The sequence below is a fragment of the Diabrotica virgifera genome, chromosome 4 (genome assembly GCF_917563875.1).
Source record: "Diabrotica virgifera virgifera chromosome 4, PGI_DIABVI_V3a".
In the NCBI taxonomy this organism is placed as follows: Eukaryota; Metazoa; Arthropoda; class Insecta; order Coleoptera; family Chrysomelidae; genus Diabrotica; species Diabrotica virgifera.
The window spans coordinates 128137826-128156607 of NC_065446.1; the positions used below are offsets into that span (position 1 = coordinate 128137826).

The following is an 18782-nucleotide window of genomic DNA, read 5'->3' on the forward strand; positions in this document are numbered from 1 at the left end:
TCTTCGTATTCTTCTATATTTAAACTATATTATTTATGTATTACATCAGACATTTTCTACCATATGGAGTATTTATAGCAAATTTCTATTAATGTATTGATAAATTAGCCCAAAATTAATAGTAAAATTTTGAACAATCTCTTGTGTTTGTAAATCACACATAAAGCATATGCATAAGATCGTCCCCCGCGACGCCAGAGTGTACCACGTAACCTATAATCAGAGTTAACGCTCCCAGCGGAAAATAAACACAGACGTACCTTCTTTCTGTTACTTCCACGTTATGACGCACTGAAAGTAGGGTTTGGTTTGAACTATAATATGGTCCTACGATCATAATCATAATCTTAGGCATATCCGGATTTGTTTCCTTGTGGTCGCCTGTGTTTATTCTTATTCGTCTGGAGTTCTGAGCACCCCTTCGTCCAGTTTCTACATTTCGCTTTAGCTTTCAGTAAATTGTATAGTATTAAAAGAAATAGATAACAAAAATGGTTCAAGTTTTATTAAAGTTTGGGCATATCTTTATTATCATTATTTGATTAAAATTTTGGGGGTTGTGTTCCTTCGGTCGTTGTTCCTACAGTTGTTGAACGGTCTCCACAGTCAACATTGAATTCACATAGATTCGTCTTGATGTCGAAGTTTGTTCCAGGAGCACAGTGGAATTGGAAGGGAGTACTTCCAGAGCATTCGTAAAATATATCACAGTAGTATGGGTCAGGTTCGTAGACTGGAGGTGCCGATGGGTCAAAAGGTGGGCAGGTCACTGAAATACAAATGAAATATTATGATATACGTGATGTCATATTGAGTTAAACAAGTCATAAATATATAGTATCGATACTGTCTACTAAATGTAGTTGTTTTAAAATCAACTTTATGCATTAACACTTCTTCCCTCATTTCAGACCAAATTATGATATAACAATTAACGGTTAGTCATAAAGACAAAAAGGACTGCAATGTTTTAAATACACAAATGTTTTAAAATGACACAATTAAAATTTGAGAAAGTTTCAATGTTTGTTATTATATACACCTACACTCAGGCCCGGCCCCAGGGGTGGGCGAACTGGGCGGCCGCCCAGGGCGGTAAATTCAGGAGCGGCAAATTTTTGAGGAAAGCCAATTTTTGAAATTGAAGAAATAATAACTTATGTTTTTAACATTATAAAAAATCAATATTATAAACAAGAGCGGCAAAACTGCAACTGTAAAAACGAGAATTAAGTAAGTGAAACAATAACAATTGCAAGGTTCGTGGAACTAACAATTAGACTAGAGTCGGGCAAAATCATAGATGAAGAAACACAAAAAGTTCTAAATTCAGAAACAGGTCATTGGAAAAATGTAATAAGTACAACGACTTATAAGAGTATAAGAACTATGGTGTATTCTACAAATATACGACTGTTTGGATTATCGCGACAACGAATATTTTAGTATGCAACATAAGAAGTACGAAAGTATTTTGCTCTAATAATTACTCCAATAAACAACAATATAATTTGCAATTTACTTTCGTTCTTCATATTTTACACAGTAAAATATTCGTTGTCGCGATAATCCAAGAGGGTTGTATATTCCTGGAATGGGGTATATATTAATACATAATACAGTTATTAGCACAACAGTGTCTTTCATTGAGGGGCGATTCTGATAAACATTTTCATCAAAACAATTGTCATTTTTAAGGTTTGTGAGCTCTTTAAAAATGTTGATTCTGTTTTACAAGAGCACATTAGGAGAATAACTAATGGGAGTAACAAGCAGCATCACTATTTGGGAAAACGTATTCAAAACGAAATTATTCAGCCCCTCCATGACCAAATAAAAAATAAAATTTTAAACTTTTTGAAATCAGCAAAGTATTATAGCATAATTTTAAATCGTATATCTGATATTGTTGGGTGGAACAGATATAGTCGGTTCGCTAAACTCAGACACAACTAGCTAGTGATTTTAGTAAGTAATTTTGCCAATTTGGTAAAATTGGTAAAAAAATAATTACTAAATAGTTAATAATTACTAAATAGTTAATAACTTTGCCAATTTTGGCAAATTGGCCAAAAACAAAAAAAAAATACCAACTAAAATCACTAGCCAGTTGTGTCCGAGTTTAGCGAACCGACTATAACTATTGTTGTACATTTTGTCGATTTAGGTTCTTGTTCACAAATTGTTAAAATTGAAGACCATTTTCTTGGATTTGTGCCTGTAGTGGGAACCACTGGCTTGGGAGTTACAGAGTCCCAGAATGAACCGGGAATACCTTTGGAAGATATGAGAGGACACGGGTATGATAATGAGGCAAACATGGAAGAGAAGAACTTGGCAGTTCAAAACAGAATTTTAAACATGAATCCTAGAGCGTTTTTTGTCCCATGTTCTAGCCATTCTCTTAGCCAACTTAGTCGTGAACGATGGTGCAAAAGCCTCACAGTTTGCAGATTCTTTCTTTTCCTTAGGGACAAAAATTTATAACTTTTTCTCAGCGTCTATTCATCGTTGGAATTTGCTGAAAAATCATATTTCTAGCCTAACGTTGAAACCTTTTTCCGAAACTAGATGGGAAAGTAGAATAATTGATGCAATTACATACTCCCATTAAAAACCAAATTAAAGAAATTTACGATGCTCTTCTAGAAATCACTGTGAATAAAAACAACAATATTGGTTACTCATGAGGCAAGCTGTTTGGCAAATCAAATCTGTGATTTTACTTTTCTTTGATCTGCTATCAGTTTATAAGAAAAATCGGAAATCCATTAAGTCTCTCAGAAGTGATTTAATATTCCAGGGCTATTTGACAGACGCGAAAGAGCTCATCAAATTTATAAATTGAGAACCCGAAAAGGATGCACAGTAATAGCCAGAAAGAGAAAAGTGAACAGACAATTTGGCCATAAGGCTGAAGATGAAAATATGGACTTAGATCCAGAGACACGATATAAAGTTGACTTCAATTTAAAATTTATGACATAACCGTTAATGCATTAAGTGATAGATTTCAGCAAATTAAGAGCCATGGTGTAACTTTTGAGTTTTTGGGTATACCAATGGGTCAGGGGAGGGGCGGCGGTTTCCGATCTTGCCCAGGGCGGCAAAATCTCTAGGGCCGGGCCTGCCTACACTTAATATAACTTCTATGCCATAAAAATAGTTTTGGTATACATTTGGTATAAAAATGGTATACATTTTTATTTTAAAAATAGTTTTGTTTTCCAATATATTTGTAGTCAAATTTACAGTAATAATAAAAAAGTTACAAACGTTCGAAGGAGATGAACAAGTATTATTTGATTGAATAATATTGTTTGAACTTAATTTAGATGGTTTAATGTAGATTTACGCATATTAGTACGGAAATGTGAGCCAACAACATCAGTTGCTTGTGCTAGTCATAAAAGTAAAAAAACGAAACTAAATGAAAATATGGGATAAGACCACAAAATATCAAGTGGTGGATGTTAAAAGATGAGAGCAAGAAAGAATTCCTAATACAATTTGGAGGAAGATGACTAGTACCATTAGAGATACTGCTGTTGAAATACTTGGAAAACTTCAGGAAAGCAGCAAAGAAGGAGAGTAAGGAGACCTTGTGGTGACCAAAGGAAGTTCAAGAAAAATAAAAAATAAGAGAGGAGAAAATTACATAAAAGCAGTAGAAAGAAAATAGCTCAGCCAAAGATTTTTAAAAATATAAGGTCGCCAAAAAAGGAGCGAAAGTAGCAATAACAAAAGTTAATGCTGAAGCAGAGGCGTGCGGTCCATGGAAGCGGGGGAAGCGGTGCTTCCCTATACTTCCATATAAGAAAATACATATATTATTAATTAGTATTTAATTATCAACAATGTTTCCCTAATCTAAGTAATCTATTATGTAACTAATAGGCATTGAAACATTATTAAAATTTGATCGCATACGACCGGTCTCAAATAAGCACACAATTCAACGATTCAGTCCGGTCCTGACGGAAGCGCATCTCAAAATCGCTGCTTGTCATGCATTTGTCCCGTTCAAAAATTGGTTCGGGTTTAATAACCTCACTCGCTAGTCATGTTCCTTTCACGCGAATTTTGATACGCCTGGAAGCGCTCGTCCGACCGCTTCCGATTCGAAAACGAGATGCGGAGTCTGTTACTGCTGCTATAAGGGGTAGGTATTTAGGTACAAATGGCTCGATTTCAATTTTTTGCTTAATATTTTTACTAATATTTTATTTGACATTTTGAGATTTTTCCTTTTACTGATATTTTATAGTACCTACGACATTTTACAGACGAAGTCAAGTGACATTTCATTTTGTATAAGACAATTTGATGACTTATGATGATTAAAAAAATGAGCTGTTTAAAAATATTTGGGATAAAGCTGAAAATATGGGCTTTGAACCTAAAAGAAAAATAATGCTGATTGATATTGTCGGCGAAAGAGAGACCTATCGACGATTATACATCGAAATTTTTGATAATATTCTACAACAAATGAATTATCACTTTGAAAATGTTAAAGAAATAAAAATATGTAGAATTATGTAATTTTAATATGTCTAATTATAATTCATTAAAATCTCCCACAGAGGTATGTATCTATTTAATTCAGTACGATTAAATTATGATTTTTTTTTGATAATCTAGCTTTGCATTCTCAGTTAAATGTCATTTATAAAACACCTGAAATTAGTGATAAAGAAATACTTAGGAATCGGTTGAATTTTTTGAATACTACTGGTTTAAATCAGTCTCTGTGTGAAGTGGGCAAGTTGTGTGAATTAAGTAGCAGGTACTAACTATCTCAGCTACAAGTGCATCAGTTGAACGAAGTTTTTCAGTATTAAAACGCATCAAAAGTTTTACAATAAATTTTACAAGTGAAGACAGACTTTCCAAGTTAGCCCTATTATCCATTGAAAAAGAGTGCATTTATTAAACAATTATCAGAAAATCCAAAATTTTACGACGATGTTATCGACAAAAAATTTGCATTGGTTGATAAGAGAATAGGACTCAAGTATAAGTAAATAAGTGTCATATTGTTGAAAGTTGTGTGTTATGGAAGGTGATTCGAAATCGGAATATAAAAACAATTTTGAATAGAACTCTTCTTTTTAAGTTTAAAGAAACCAAGCCTGGAGCAGGGACTCGACCCTGAGCAAGCAGTACAGATCGATGATAAGTCACTAGATATACGATATACTAAGTCACTAGAGTCACTAACCTGCATTGATCGGGGTAGGATTTCGTTTGTGAGTCCTTGTATCCAGGACTCCCACATAATAAGCACTTTGCTGATAGAGAGAAAACCAATAGAAAAACTACTTTGGTACATTATTAAAGATGAAAAAAGAAATGGAAATCTTAAATACCATCAAAACAAGGAAATTGGAATATCTCGGACATATTACACGTGGAGAGAAATACAACTTGCTCCAATTGATTATGCAGGGAGAGATTCAAGGAAAAATAAGCATACGAAGACGCAGAATATCGTGGCTGCGCAACCTGAGGGAATGGTATCTTAAAAATCTTAAATACCATCAAAACAAGGAAATTGGAATATCTCGGACATATTACACGTGGAGAGAAATACAACTTGCTCCAATTGATTATGCAGGGAAAGATTCAAGGAAAAATAAGCATACGAAGACGCAGAATATCGTGGCTGCGCAACCTGAGGGAATGGTATGGATGTACATCAAATGAACTTTTCAGAACAGCCGTCTCTAAAATCCGAATAGCTATAATGATTGCCGACCTCCGTAGCTGAGATGGCACATAAAGAAGAAGAAGTTTATTAAACAAAAAAGTTGCCACAAATACAGTTAACACGTTCATTGCCACCAGTTAATTACTCGTTCATCAGTTGTGCCGCCCACCTTTTTTTTTCTGATCAGTCAAATTTACAGTAATTTTTGGCGATATAACAATAAAAAACAAAAAATACAACACTTAGATCACTTAGGGCGAATGGTATTTAAAAAAACACTACACAAAAACCAGGTGATCCAGTGCAAGCGTTGCAAAGATAAATAGTTGCTTTTCTTTTATTTTGCCTCCTGCATACTAGGTACTCCTTCCTTAGGACTCGTTTTACCTTTTTTGAAGTATCTCCTGTACCGTAATTTGTTTTCTCTATTTTTTCCAATTTGTGCTCTGTCTCATTTATCTGTTTACATTATGACTTAACGTACATAAGTTCGGCAGTTAGGGTGCCAGAAGCCAACTGGCATGATATCGTTCTCTGAGGCTTTCCTGTCAGCAACCAGCATTACAGATATTTAGTATAATGTTCATTTAACATGCCTACCAAATTTTATTCTATTCTGAATATTGCCGGCGTTACATTGATCGCATATGTTTACTATGACCGCGCTACACCCAAGGGTGTATGTGACAACTCTACAAAACCTTAAAATACACCCATGGGTGTAGTTGGCAATGAACGTGTTAAGTAAACGGAGACAGTAACAGCAATATGGTCACCAAACTAACAAACGAGGAAGTTCACGTGCTTCTTCTTCTTCTTCTTCTTACATGACCGGTATCGATCGTTGGATATCATGTTGGCTACCATATTCGCTATCGTGACTTTATTGACAGCAGCTCTGAATAATGATGTAGTCGTTTTTCCATACCATTGCCTTAGAATTTTCAGCCATGATGTTCTTCTTCTACCAGGACCACGTTTACCTTGGATCTTTCCCTGAATGATCAGATGTAAAAGATCAGATTTTTCAGGGTGTCTCATAATGTGACCGAAATATTCCAGCTTGCGTCTCTTTATTATATTGACCAGTTGCGTTGTTTGATTCGGTCGTCTAAGGACCTCCACATTTGTATCTCTGTCGACCCAAAGCTTACAAAGCTTTACGAAAGCTTACAAAGAGTAGGAAAAAAACAACATATACAACTTACTGAAATTACATAAATTGTCAATATTACAAAATAAAAGATAATAAAATAAATCAAAAACAATCTATTGCAAAATTTAAATAAATTGCAAATTGCATAATACAACCTTTGGAACTAACACCTAATATCTCCGTATCACATCCAAATATAGATAAAAATACTTTAGTTACTTGTACATAAGGATAACTATATTTTCTTAGTTATTCATTAAGAAACTCTTCTGACGAATAATATGGTCTTTCAGGGTTTTGTTATTTTACGGAACTTGGGGAATGATGTTGCAGATTTAAGTTGTAAATGGAGATGGTTGCATGGTTTTTTTTCAGAATATAGATTTCTTTACTAACTCATTGGACGGGATCGGTAACTAGAGATCAAAGGTTGAATTTCTGGTGGATTAGTCATGATTAGGTCTTGCTGGAAAGACATGTATTGTAGGTAGGTGTTTACAAATTAAGCAAACAGTTGTTTCCATAATATAGAAAGATGTGTTAAAATTTCATGATCTTTGAAGTAGCTTCTATAATGTGTTGTTCTTTTGAGCCAAAACAGGTACCTTATTGCTCTTTTTTTGTAATTTAAAAATAATATTGGACTGGGCAGCTGTACTAGAACTCCAAAAAGGACGACAATATCGAAGATGAGACCCGAGCAAAGAAAAATATGTTATTTTGGAAGATGCTAAGTTCTTACTTAACAAACCGATAAGAAGGGACCATTTAAATGTGTTGTCCAAAAAAATACCAAAAAAATTTACAGATCGACGGTACTAATCTGGCTGTTATCAGGAATCAAGGGTTGAATAATGCTACTGTCTTATCTACCTTAAAAGAGAGTAAATTAGAGTTGGACCAGGTTATTGTAAGTAGATCAGAAACTACAGTGTATAATTGCATGAAGAGTTGCAATATTTGAGTTGCTCCAAGTGATACTCGTATCATGAGCAAAAAGAAAAATGTTTCCATCGATTTTTAAATTAGTGATGTCATTTATAAAAATAAGAAAAAGTAGAGGACCCAAAACTGAACCCTGTGGTACCCCACATACAATATATGTGAGACTAAAGTCAGTATCATTTGCTCTAACCAGTTGTTTCTTCGAAGAAGAAATACCTCGAATTCCGTAGAAATTTATATAAATGAATACAATTTATAGATAAAGAATAGATTACCGGAAAATATACCCAAATAATACACACAGTTTCAAATATTAAAAGGTATAGCGATTACAAAAATTGCAATTTATCATTATACATTATGCAGTGTCTCACTCACAGTCAACGGTCAATGGACAATGAAAAGTAGCTTGAAAATAAAAAAAGCTCTGTTGTTATGGAATAACGGCGAGCGGCGGCAAATAGATATCTATGCATAGGTACCTACAGACAATTTATACTAAGATAGATAAAAAATCCATTACACGAAAATGTCGATATCCAAACAATATACACTGTATCAAAGTGTTCTAATAGTGAAATTGTAGAATATTTTGTTCAATTTTTTTTAAATGAAACTTTTGTTTCAACATGCCACGCCGGGGCCCCTAAATGTCGTGGGCCCCGTATAATTGATACGGCTGATACGGCGGTAGCTACGCCTCTGATGAAACAGTTTGACTAGATTACTAGATGATATCTGTGTGAAGTGGGAGAAATGCCAAAGGAAGCAGTATATTAATACCTTTTTACAAAAACAACGGAAAGACACAACAATGCACAAACTACAAGGCCATGAAACTACGTAGTCTTACCATGAACTTATCAATTACTTTCTAATTGACAGATAGATACATAAAGAAACGCTATATACAGGAAAGATCAATAAAAGACACAATTTAAATAACTCTGAGTCAATGAAGATTGTGCGAGACATACATGAGAGAGTAACAAGTAATGTTATGTATGACATATGTGGGAGAGACTGGTAAATTTCATCTGAAAGTAGGTTTCCACTAGGGCCCGGTGCTTAGTCCTTATTTATTTCTATTACTTTTGGATCAGTTAACAGAGAAACTACAAGATAACATTCCCTGGTGCTTGAAGAGGATTTGGATAAAAAACTGAAACAGTGGAAACAAGCTCTTGAGGAAAAAGGTTTAAAATTTACATGAAGGTGGACTTATGTAAGTTTAAATGATGGTTCGGGCACGTCTATGTTAAAACTTTAATAATCGAATACGAAGAAATTATGGCTTGCAAGTTCTTGGAACAAGTAGAAGAGACAGACCAAGGAAGATCTGAGGGGAACACTTAGGTAAGACATATTGGTAAAACAAATCAACCGTGTAACCAGGATGATCCTAAGGGGGAGTTACATCAGCTGGAGGGTCTCTGGGTGGTATGGAATTAAGTGAGGTATTAAGCGTATAGAGCTCAAAGTATATCCCAATGGGGGTGGTTATAACCCCCAAAACCCCCCTGGTTACGCCACTGAAGCAAATTGATATTAATGTGACTCAAGATAGAAACTCTGGAGAAATTTATTAGAGAAGCTAACCCGTATAAGAATAAAGAATGCGAATGATGATGACGATGTTTCCATGATTTATTTATTTAACTTTTCTTCAATGGGTTAAGAAATGCAAAAGTAAGAGTATATAATAGATCAATAATCACATACGTCTCAAAAACGCAGATATAGAACAAATAAGAATAGATACTGACAATATTGGTAGTGAAAGTATTAAGAAAATGTTGTAAGAATGGAACATAATATACAGAAAGTAATTGAATGAAATATTGCCAAAGAAAGGAAGGACAAGACGGGGTTAATCGACGATGATATACAGGGTGTCTGCGTAACTTGGAACCATATGGGAAACTTTTTTAATATCAATTTTACGAAAAAAGTCATTCTTTATAAAGTGCTCTGCATAGTGAATATCCTAAGATGCAATCATCAGATATCAAATTTTGTCAACAGTATACGAGGTATGTCAAAAAATATGAATTTCGCTCAAGAGCAAACTACCTTGATATTTCAAAGTATCAAAAAATTTTATTATGAAAAGTTATTTGTAATTAAAAACCATATTTAAATATGCAATAACAGCCTTCTACTTGAAAAAAAAATTTTCTGAAATTTTCTTAAATTACCGATTCCGAACATCATTTTTATTTATTAGACATGTAATAACTCTTCTATTAATAATTTTAGGAAAAAAAGTTATTCTTCATAAAAATCTGTGCATGGTCTAAACCTCAAGATGCAACCATCAGTTATCCAAGTTTGTTAATTTTATACGAGGTGTGTCAAATAATATGAATTCTAGAATTCTTTCTAAATTCATATTATTCTAAATTCTAGAATTCTTTCTAAATTCATATTATTCGACACACCTCGTATAAAATTAACAAACTTGGATAACTGATGGTTGCATCTTGAGGTTTAGACCATGCACAGATTTTTATGAAGAATAACTTTTTTCCTAAAGTTATTAATAAAAGAGTTATTACATGTTTAATAAATAAAAATGATGTTCGGAATCGGTAATTTAGGAAAATTTCAGAAATTTTTTTTTTCAAGTAGAAGGCCGTTGTTGCATATTTGAATATGATTTCTAATTACAAATAACTTTTCATAATAAAATTTTTTGATATTTTGAAATATAAAGGTAGTTTGCTCTTGAGCGAAATTCATATTTTTTGACATACCTCGTATACTGTTGACAAAATTTGATACCTGATGATTGCATCTTAGGTTTTAGACTATGCAGAGCACTTTATAAAGAATGACTTTTTTTTCGTAAAATTGATATTAAAAAAGTTTCCCATATGGTTCCAAGTTACGCAGACACCCTGTAGTAAACAAAATTATTATTTTAGTTGGACATACGCCACAATTCTAGCTTTAATTTGAAAACAAGTTTAGTTGACGTTTCGATTTCGACTTCGGTAATAGTTATAAAAATACAAAAATCGTAATGGAAATCGAGACGTCAAATAATCTTAAGTTCAAATTATAATTGTGGCTTATTCCGAAATAAAATAGTAAATTGTATATGATTCCACAAGAAAGTAGCTTCCGAACAATAATAGTATACTAAGACAGAGAGGATTTAAATTGGCTCGAGATGACAAACATGAAAAACGCAATAAATAAGAAATAACAGTTCCTAATAAAAAATAAATATATATTATTGCGGTAATACTAAAGTCCACTTAAAATATATATTTGGGATCTAGAGATGAGATGAGATGAGATACTATTTGAGAGTAGCTTATATTTCTTCCATTCATAAAAAAGGAAATAAGTTGGATTGCTCAAATTACAGAGGAATATCGGTAACTAGTACACTAAGCCGGGTGTACGGGCGCATTCTTAGAAATCTCATTGAGATGGAGTATAGGGAACAAGAAGAAGAAGAACAGGCTGGTTTCCGCGCTGGAAGGACTTGCACAGATAATGTCTTCTGCCTAAAACAATTAATTGAAAAAAAATCAGCAACCAATCAAGAGACCCATCTCATGTTTGTTGACCTCCGTAAAGCATACGACAGCGTTCCTGTGACTAAATTGTGGAAATCACTACAAGAAACTAACATCAGCTACACTCTAGTCAACGCCTTAAAAAATCTATATGAAAATTCTACATCACAAGTAAAAATTGGCAACACACTATCTAAAAAGTTCATAGTTAACAAAGGTCTGCGCCAGGGCTGCTGTATTTCACCAACTTTGTTCAAGATATATGTTGCAAAAGCACTAAACCAGTGGAAACGTAAATGCCATGGTATGGGTATAGACCTCGGAGAGGTTTGTTTATATACCTTACAATTTGCTGATGACCAAGTGATCATAGGTAATGATAAAGACGACCTACAGTATATGGCAAGAAAACTAAAGGAGGAATATGAACAGTGGGGCTTGGAAATTAATGTGGAAAAAACTAAATACCTACCCATAGGAGCTGAGTTATCCAATATCGAACTAGAGGATAATAAACAAATCACATCCTGTAGTGAATACACGTACCTGGGAGTAATATTCGATAGAACGGGAAAAGACGATGAGGAAATAAAGAAAAGGGTAACACAAGCTAGAAGAACAATTGGCTGTCTAAATGGAATACTTTGGAGCTCCGAAATAGGAATACAGCGAAAATACAATATCTATGAAACACTTATTAAAAGCAGCCTACTTTACGGAGCAGAAACTTGGAGAATAACCGAGAACAACAGAAAAAATTAGAAGCTGTAGAAATGGATGTGTTTAGAAGATCGTTAGGTATATCCCGTAGGGAAAGAGTTCGAAATGAGGAAGTAAGACGACGAATTGGAATAGATGACTACTTAACAACAGACATTGAGAGGAAACAGTTGATTTGGTATGGTCATGTTCAAAGAATGGAAGACACAAGATTGCCCAAAAAGATCATGCAGTGGGTACCACCAAACCGCAAAAAACGAGGAAGACCCAAAAAGACATGGAAAGAAGGGGTAACCAAAGCAATGAGTGCAAGGGATCTTAGAGATGGCCAATGGGATCACAGAAGGACGTGGACGTTAGTCATCGGACAACGTCGAAAGACGTTCTAAAACCGATACATATATATATATATATATATATATATATATATATATATATATATATATATATATATCTAGAGATGAAAGAAAATAGTATTGTTGCCAGAACTTTGTTTATAGAAAAGTGACAATTAGTAGAAAATTTGAGCTGTGGTTGTACAGAAGGGTCCTGAAGATACCATGGACAGACAAAGTCACCAAATGAAGAAGTGCTACGGAGGACGAACACAACTGCAGATTTGGTCAACATGGCTGCAGTACTTGGGAAATACATACATATGAGAAATCAAGGCAGATACTCCAAGCAGAGCTGCTCCAATGCATTTTGCAAGGTAAAATTGAAGGAAAAATAGCCCCAGGACGAAGTAGAATATCCTGGCTTGCTAACCTAAGAGCATGGTATAAAAAGACCTCAACACAACTATTCCGTATAGTAACAAACAAAATCATCATAGACAGAATGATCGCCAACGTTCGGAATGGACAGGCACTCTAAAAAGAAGAAAATTAGATAAGAGCTTGTTATAAAACTCCAAAGTTTTCAAGCCATAAGCATTTAAGGACTGTAGAGCTAATTTACATGTTTACGTACAATTTCCTTTGTTTACAAAATATTTTAGTTTTAACTATTTATCTACATAATGGCCATTTCACGTACATACGCCTGTTTTGGATTACTTCGACAACGAATATTTTACTGTGCGACATAAGAAGTACGAAAGTAAATGGCGCTAATAATTATTCCAATAAACAACAATGTAATTTGCAATTTACTTTCGTTCTTCTTATTTTGCACAGTAAAATATTCGTTGTCGAAGTAATCCAAAACAGGCGTATGTTCGTGGAATAGGGTATACTTTATTTATTAAAAATTGTTTGTATTTACCTGGGTATTGAAAAGCTGTTTCATAAGCGATCACTGTTGTAATAGCAAAAACGAAAACTAGTAACTTGAACATATTGTTCAATTGAGTAACAGATCAAAAGTCTAACATAATGTTATTTACTCTTATATACTTTATATACCTATCTATTAATTCGTCAAATGAGTTTATATTGATTAGATAGTAAAAATTACCATAATTTCAAATGTTTTACAATTCATCTTATTTGAGTGGTATTAATATAGGGTGACCAAACGTCCCGAAAAAACGGTATTGTCCCATTTTTTAACGATTTGTCCCGTGGTGCCGAAAAGTCTCTCGGGACGCCTAAATGTCCCGTGTTTGCGTTGGGTTGATTTTATGTATCTGACTTATTTTCTCTCTTTAATTCTTCTTCAATTTCGCCATTTGTTTCATTCTTATTTCTTCCTCTCTTGTTACATTGAGGCCCAGTATTGTTCTCATTATTTTTCTTTCAAATTTCAGAAGGCAATCCTCCTCTTTCTTGTTAATCGTCGTTATTTCCATCCCATATTCCATCCCAACAGGTCTTATTAAGATCTTATTAAGTTCATATTATACCTTGTTTGCATATATGTCATATTATACATTGCCTTGTTTCTCAGCAGATTTCTATTCAATCCATATGTTTTTCTGCCTTTCAGAATTCTTTTCTCTGTTCTCTCTTTCCCGGCTTTTCCTATTGTTACTCCCAAGTAGATAAAGGTTGATACAGTTTCAAGTTTATTGTTCTGTGTTTTTAGATATTTCTGAGTTGTGTCGTCCTTCCTTATCGTCATGTATTTTGTTTTGTGCTGGTTTATCGCTAGTCCTATTCTCTTCACTTCCTTATCTAATTTTTAAATGTTTTTATAAGTGTCATCTTCGTCTTCGCTATGATGACTAGATCATCTGCATATGCTACTAGTTGAAGTTGTTTAATCCGTAATAATGTTTTTGTTTGCACAGTTTGTCCTCTGTATGATTACTTTCAATATAGAATCGGGGAGTGTCGGGGAGATAGAATCACCTTGTTTCACGCCTTTGTTTACATTGATCTCCTTAGGAGTTGTTCCGTTGAAACTTGTTCTTGGTCTGGTGTTCTTTAGGCTCACTGTTAGCATATTATGTCTTAATCTTTCTGGGATTCCAACATTCTCTAGCTCTAGCTCCTCCATATCATTTTCGTCCGAATGTTTGTATCAAAAGCGCTTTTGAAATCTATGAATATTAGGTGCCTTTCTCTGTTGTATTCTCTCGATTTTTGAATTATTTGCTCCACTGTATGTATGGAATTAATCGTCGTTTTCCCAGTCTGAACCCGTTTTGGTATTATTTTAATATTCGTTCAGCGCATGATTTAAGTATCATGTCTAGTATGTTTGCTAAAATGTTATATATTATGGTGTTTAATAAAGTTATTGGTCTGTAATTATCGCATTTCTCCCGATCTCCCTTTTTATACAGTGATGAGCGCGTTAATAACCGGCAAAATAACGCAAAAGATGGAAAACACATTAAGTTGCGAAATAAAAAAAAATGAAAGTTTATAGGTTTTTATCACTAAATCTCCCACCTCCACTAGTTTCACTTCTTTTTATCTCGCAACTTAATATGTTTTCCATCTTTTGCGTCAATTTGCCGGTTATTAGCGCGCTCATCACTGTATATAGGTACTATAATACCTGTGTTCCAATCGTCTGGTAGTCTTATTTGTCCATATTTGTTGTATTAGCTGGTTTATTTGTTTATGGAATTCTGTTCCTCCTGTATTTTATTAATTCCACAACTATTTCATCTTCTCCTGATGATTTTCCGTTTCCTAGGATTTTAATATTTGTTTTTGAACTTCTGTAAAAATTTCTACTTCGTCGTTATCTTCTACGGCCTTACTTTTTCATCGCAGTGTTTCCTTCATACTAAATAGCATTTTTTTGTAATACATATTATTCCCCTATTCTGCTGATCTGTTTGTCTTCAAATACGGTTTCTCTTTTTTGGTTTTTTAGTCCTCTTGTGTTTATGCTTAAAATTATTTTCTGCCGGTCATTTTTCTTCTTTTTATTTATTGAGTTGGCTTTGTTTCTCGCTATTTTGTATTCTTCCCTGTTTTGTTTTGACGGGTTGTTGATCCTGGTCATTCTGGCGGAGTTTTTTAGTGTTCTGTCTCTTTCACAGTCGTGATCGTACGTAAAGTACATAGTCAAAGGTAAAAATTGAAAAGGATTTATAGGCCCCAAATTAGCTAAAAGATGCTTCTACTTTAAAAGATGTTATGTTTCATTTCCCATATTTCAATCGTCCCTACCTGTTTGGGTATCGCCCCAAGCCCTCCTTATCAGTGGCGCACCCAGGAGGTGGGGGGTTTGGGGGTTAAACCCCCTTTCCCCCAGGGTATATGAAAAATATAATTATGAAGAATCGTAGGAAAATGTAACTTGTCTTTCACAAACAACACCAAAAAATGTCGGTGCCCAAGCCAACCACCCCCTCCCCCAGAGAAAAATTTTACGTGCGCTACTGCTCTTTGGATGTGTCCCGTTTTTTCAAGTTTATGATTTGGTCACCCTATATTAATAGCATCATATTTGAGGTTTCAAAATGCATACAAAAGAGCCAGATGTTCTGACAACCTAGAAGATATACAAGTCCTTATGAACAAAACCACGAATTACAGCCAACAACATGGAATTAATATAAACGTAAAGAAGACAAAGCTTATGATCATTAGCAAGAAAAAGATAACAGAAGGTCAACTCTACATCAATCAAACTCCTGTAGAAAGAGTGACGCACAACTACCTGAGCACCATAATAAATCAAGAATGAACCAACAACCAAAAGATAAGACCGGGCATCGAAAACCTAGATGGGGGGCATTTTTCAAGAGTCACATCCTCTCTCTTGGTATAAAAGTAAGAATGCTGCGATGCTACGTCGTCTGTCTTCTTTTATGGAGTTGAATCGTGGACCTTAAATGAAAATATGTGCAGAAAATTGGAAGCATTGGAGATGTGGCTATATCGGAGAATTCTTAATCCCGTGGACTGACCTGTTCACTAATGAGGAGGTCCTCAGAAGAATGAAGAATAACTGAGAGATACTGACCACTATCAAATCTCGAAAGTTAGAATACTTTATACACATTATGCGAAATGAATCCAGAATATGCTCTCATACAAGCCATCCTTCAAGGAATAATATTTGGAAAGCGAGGTCCAGGAAAAAGAAGAACATCCTGGTTAAAGAACCTGAGAACCTGGTTTAACACAACATCTGTGCAGCTTTTCCGAGCTGCTGCAGATAAAATACAGTTTGCCGTGGGCACATCAAGAAGAAGAAGGTGATCGGTGTCATACAACTAATTTATAGTTTTTTTTAGATGTATAGATGTATATATGAACAGTTTAGATGAGCAGTAACAGAAGTGGAGGTCAGTCGAAAACATTAATATGCTTATTCGATGATCACTGGATCGACAACCCCTTTTTGGGTCTTAGCCTGTTCAATGATTCTTCTCCATTCTGATCTGTTTCGTGCTCTTTTCTCAATTTTTTTTTTAAGGTTGATATAGGGGAGTCAGAAAAACAATTACAAGAAAATATAAACATATTGTATGAAGAGCTAAAAATCAGAAACATGAAAATAAACAAAGAAAAATCAAAAACAATGATAATTGGAAGACAAAACGGAAAACACAAAATAGAAGTAGATGGCAAGCAACTTGAACAGGTAGACAGATATAAGTATTTGGGGGTAATCATAAGCCGGAATGGAAAATTAGAAGATGAGATAAATGAAAGAATTGGAAAGACTGGTAAGCTGTACAATAGTATTAAGAGTAACTTTTTAAAAAAGAAAGAAATACCTAAGAATATAAAAACCGAAATAGTAAAAAAGATTGTGAAACCCACTCTAACCTATGCCTGTGAATCTTGGGCATTAACAAAAAGGCAAAAGAATAGACTAATAAGCACAGAAATGAGATTTTTGAGAACAATAGAGGGAAAAACAAGGAAAGATAAAATTAGAAATCAAACCTTTAGACAAAATCTGAAAATACATCCAGTTACAACAACAATAGAACAAGGACAACTTAGATGGCTCGGACATGTACTGAGAAGAGGAGAAGAAAAAATAGTATGACAGATATATGAAGCGAGAGATATGGGAAGAAAGAAGAGAGGACGACCAAGAAAGACGTGGACAGAAGAAGTGAGGGAAGCGGCGAACAAAAGAGGAATAAAATGGGAGGAAACAAAAGCATTGGCCATGGATAGAAGGAAATGGAAGGAAATGTGGAAGAAAACGACGGAGAACCTAACTCCGTAACAACTCACACTGAAAGGTAGACGAGTTCTGGATTAAGTAAGTAAGGTTGATATATTATTTTTTATTAAAATATTTTTTATTTGTTAGACGTATCTTAGCTTCGGTCTTCCTCTTATTTTTTTTTTCTTACTGATGCTTGTTTGCTTGTTTTGTTTGGCATTTCACTTTCTTACATTTTTTTCACTTGCTCCATCCAACGCAGCCGTCCTATTTTAATGAATGTTACGATAGCTGGATACATTTTGTATAATTTAAAGTTGTATCTTCTTCGCCAAATTCCATTTTCTTTTGTATCTTTGTATATTATTATGTGAAGCAATATTTTCTTTCAAAGGTGACTTATAATCTTTTCTCAATTTTAGAGAGTGTTCAGGTTTCTAAACCATATATGTGAGTATCGATCTTATCAAGGTTTATATATTTGGCATTGAATTTTTCTTGCGACATTATCTAAGCTTAGTTATCTAATTAAGCTATGGTAACATTTATTGGCAATGAATATTCGCATATCTGCACATCATTTGCACATTTTTATTGTTCCTTGAGAATTAACTAATGCGTCTCTTATTAATTTTTTAGAGCATTATTTGAACCAGATGCATGATAGGGCATTTCTCTGACATAGGCCCTTTGTCACATCTATTGTTTCCGTTAATTCGTTTTGTATTCAGATTTTATTTTTCACTTCTAGACTCAATGAAGAATCTAAACCCATACTTAAAACATATGATCAGCTGTATGAAGACGAACCTTTCTCGGAAGCAACAATATAGGCTGGGGTTGGGGGGATGGGGATGTTACATGCAATATCCACCAACCGAACGGACACGTGGTGCAATCTGGTCACTAGTCTGGACATGAAACAAAACAGTAGACGTGCTTGGAAGCTGATTAGGAATCTTGGCAACGATCCTGCTGCCACAGCAGCCAACCTGACAGAAGTCACAGACGATCAGATAGCTCATCATCTTCTAACGAACGGTAAGACGATATCAAGAAAGAACAAGGTGAGAGTTCAACGAAATATCGCCGAAGAAAGGGTTGTTCTAGGTACCTCTTTTTGTCTAGAGGGGATGTGAGGCGTGATGCATCAAATTTGTGTCACCTTTTCAAGGCGTTCGAA

The 18782-nt window shown here is 34.4% G+C and overlaps 1 protein-coding gene across 1 annotated transcript; it reads right to left on the reverse strand.

Annotated features, from left to right (window-relative positions):
- Positions 1-490: 490 nt before the first annotated feature.
- LOC126883918 (U-scoloptoxin(01)-Tl1a-like) lies at positions 491-13486 on the reverse strand. Its single transcript, XM_050649642.1, has 2 exons — positions 13331-13486; positions 491-769 (listed from the first exon to the last, which is right to left on the reverse strand). The coding sequence occupies exons 1-2, from the start codon at positions 13401-13403 to the stop codon at positions 543-545; spliced, it is 300 nt and encodes a 99-aa protein (XP_050505599.1). The 5' UTR covers positions 13404-13486; the 3' UTR covers positions 491-542.
- Between the last annotated feature and the right edge of the window lie 5296 nt (positions 13487-18782).

Coding starts and splice junctions, on each gene's coding strand:
- LOC126883918 (XM_050649642.1), bottom strand. CDS start 13,403: ATGTTCAAGTTACTAGTTTTCGTTTTTGCTATTACAACAGTGATCGCT. Junction 770..13,330: donor AACAGCTTTTCAATACCCAG/GTAAATACAAAC, acceptor TTTGTATTTCAG/TGACCTGCCCACCTTTTGAC.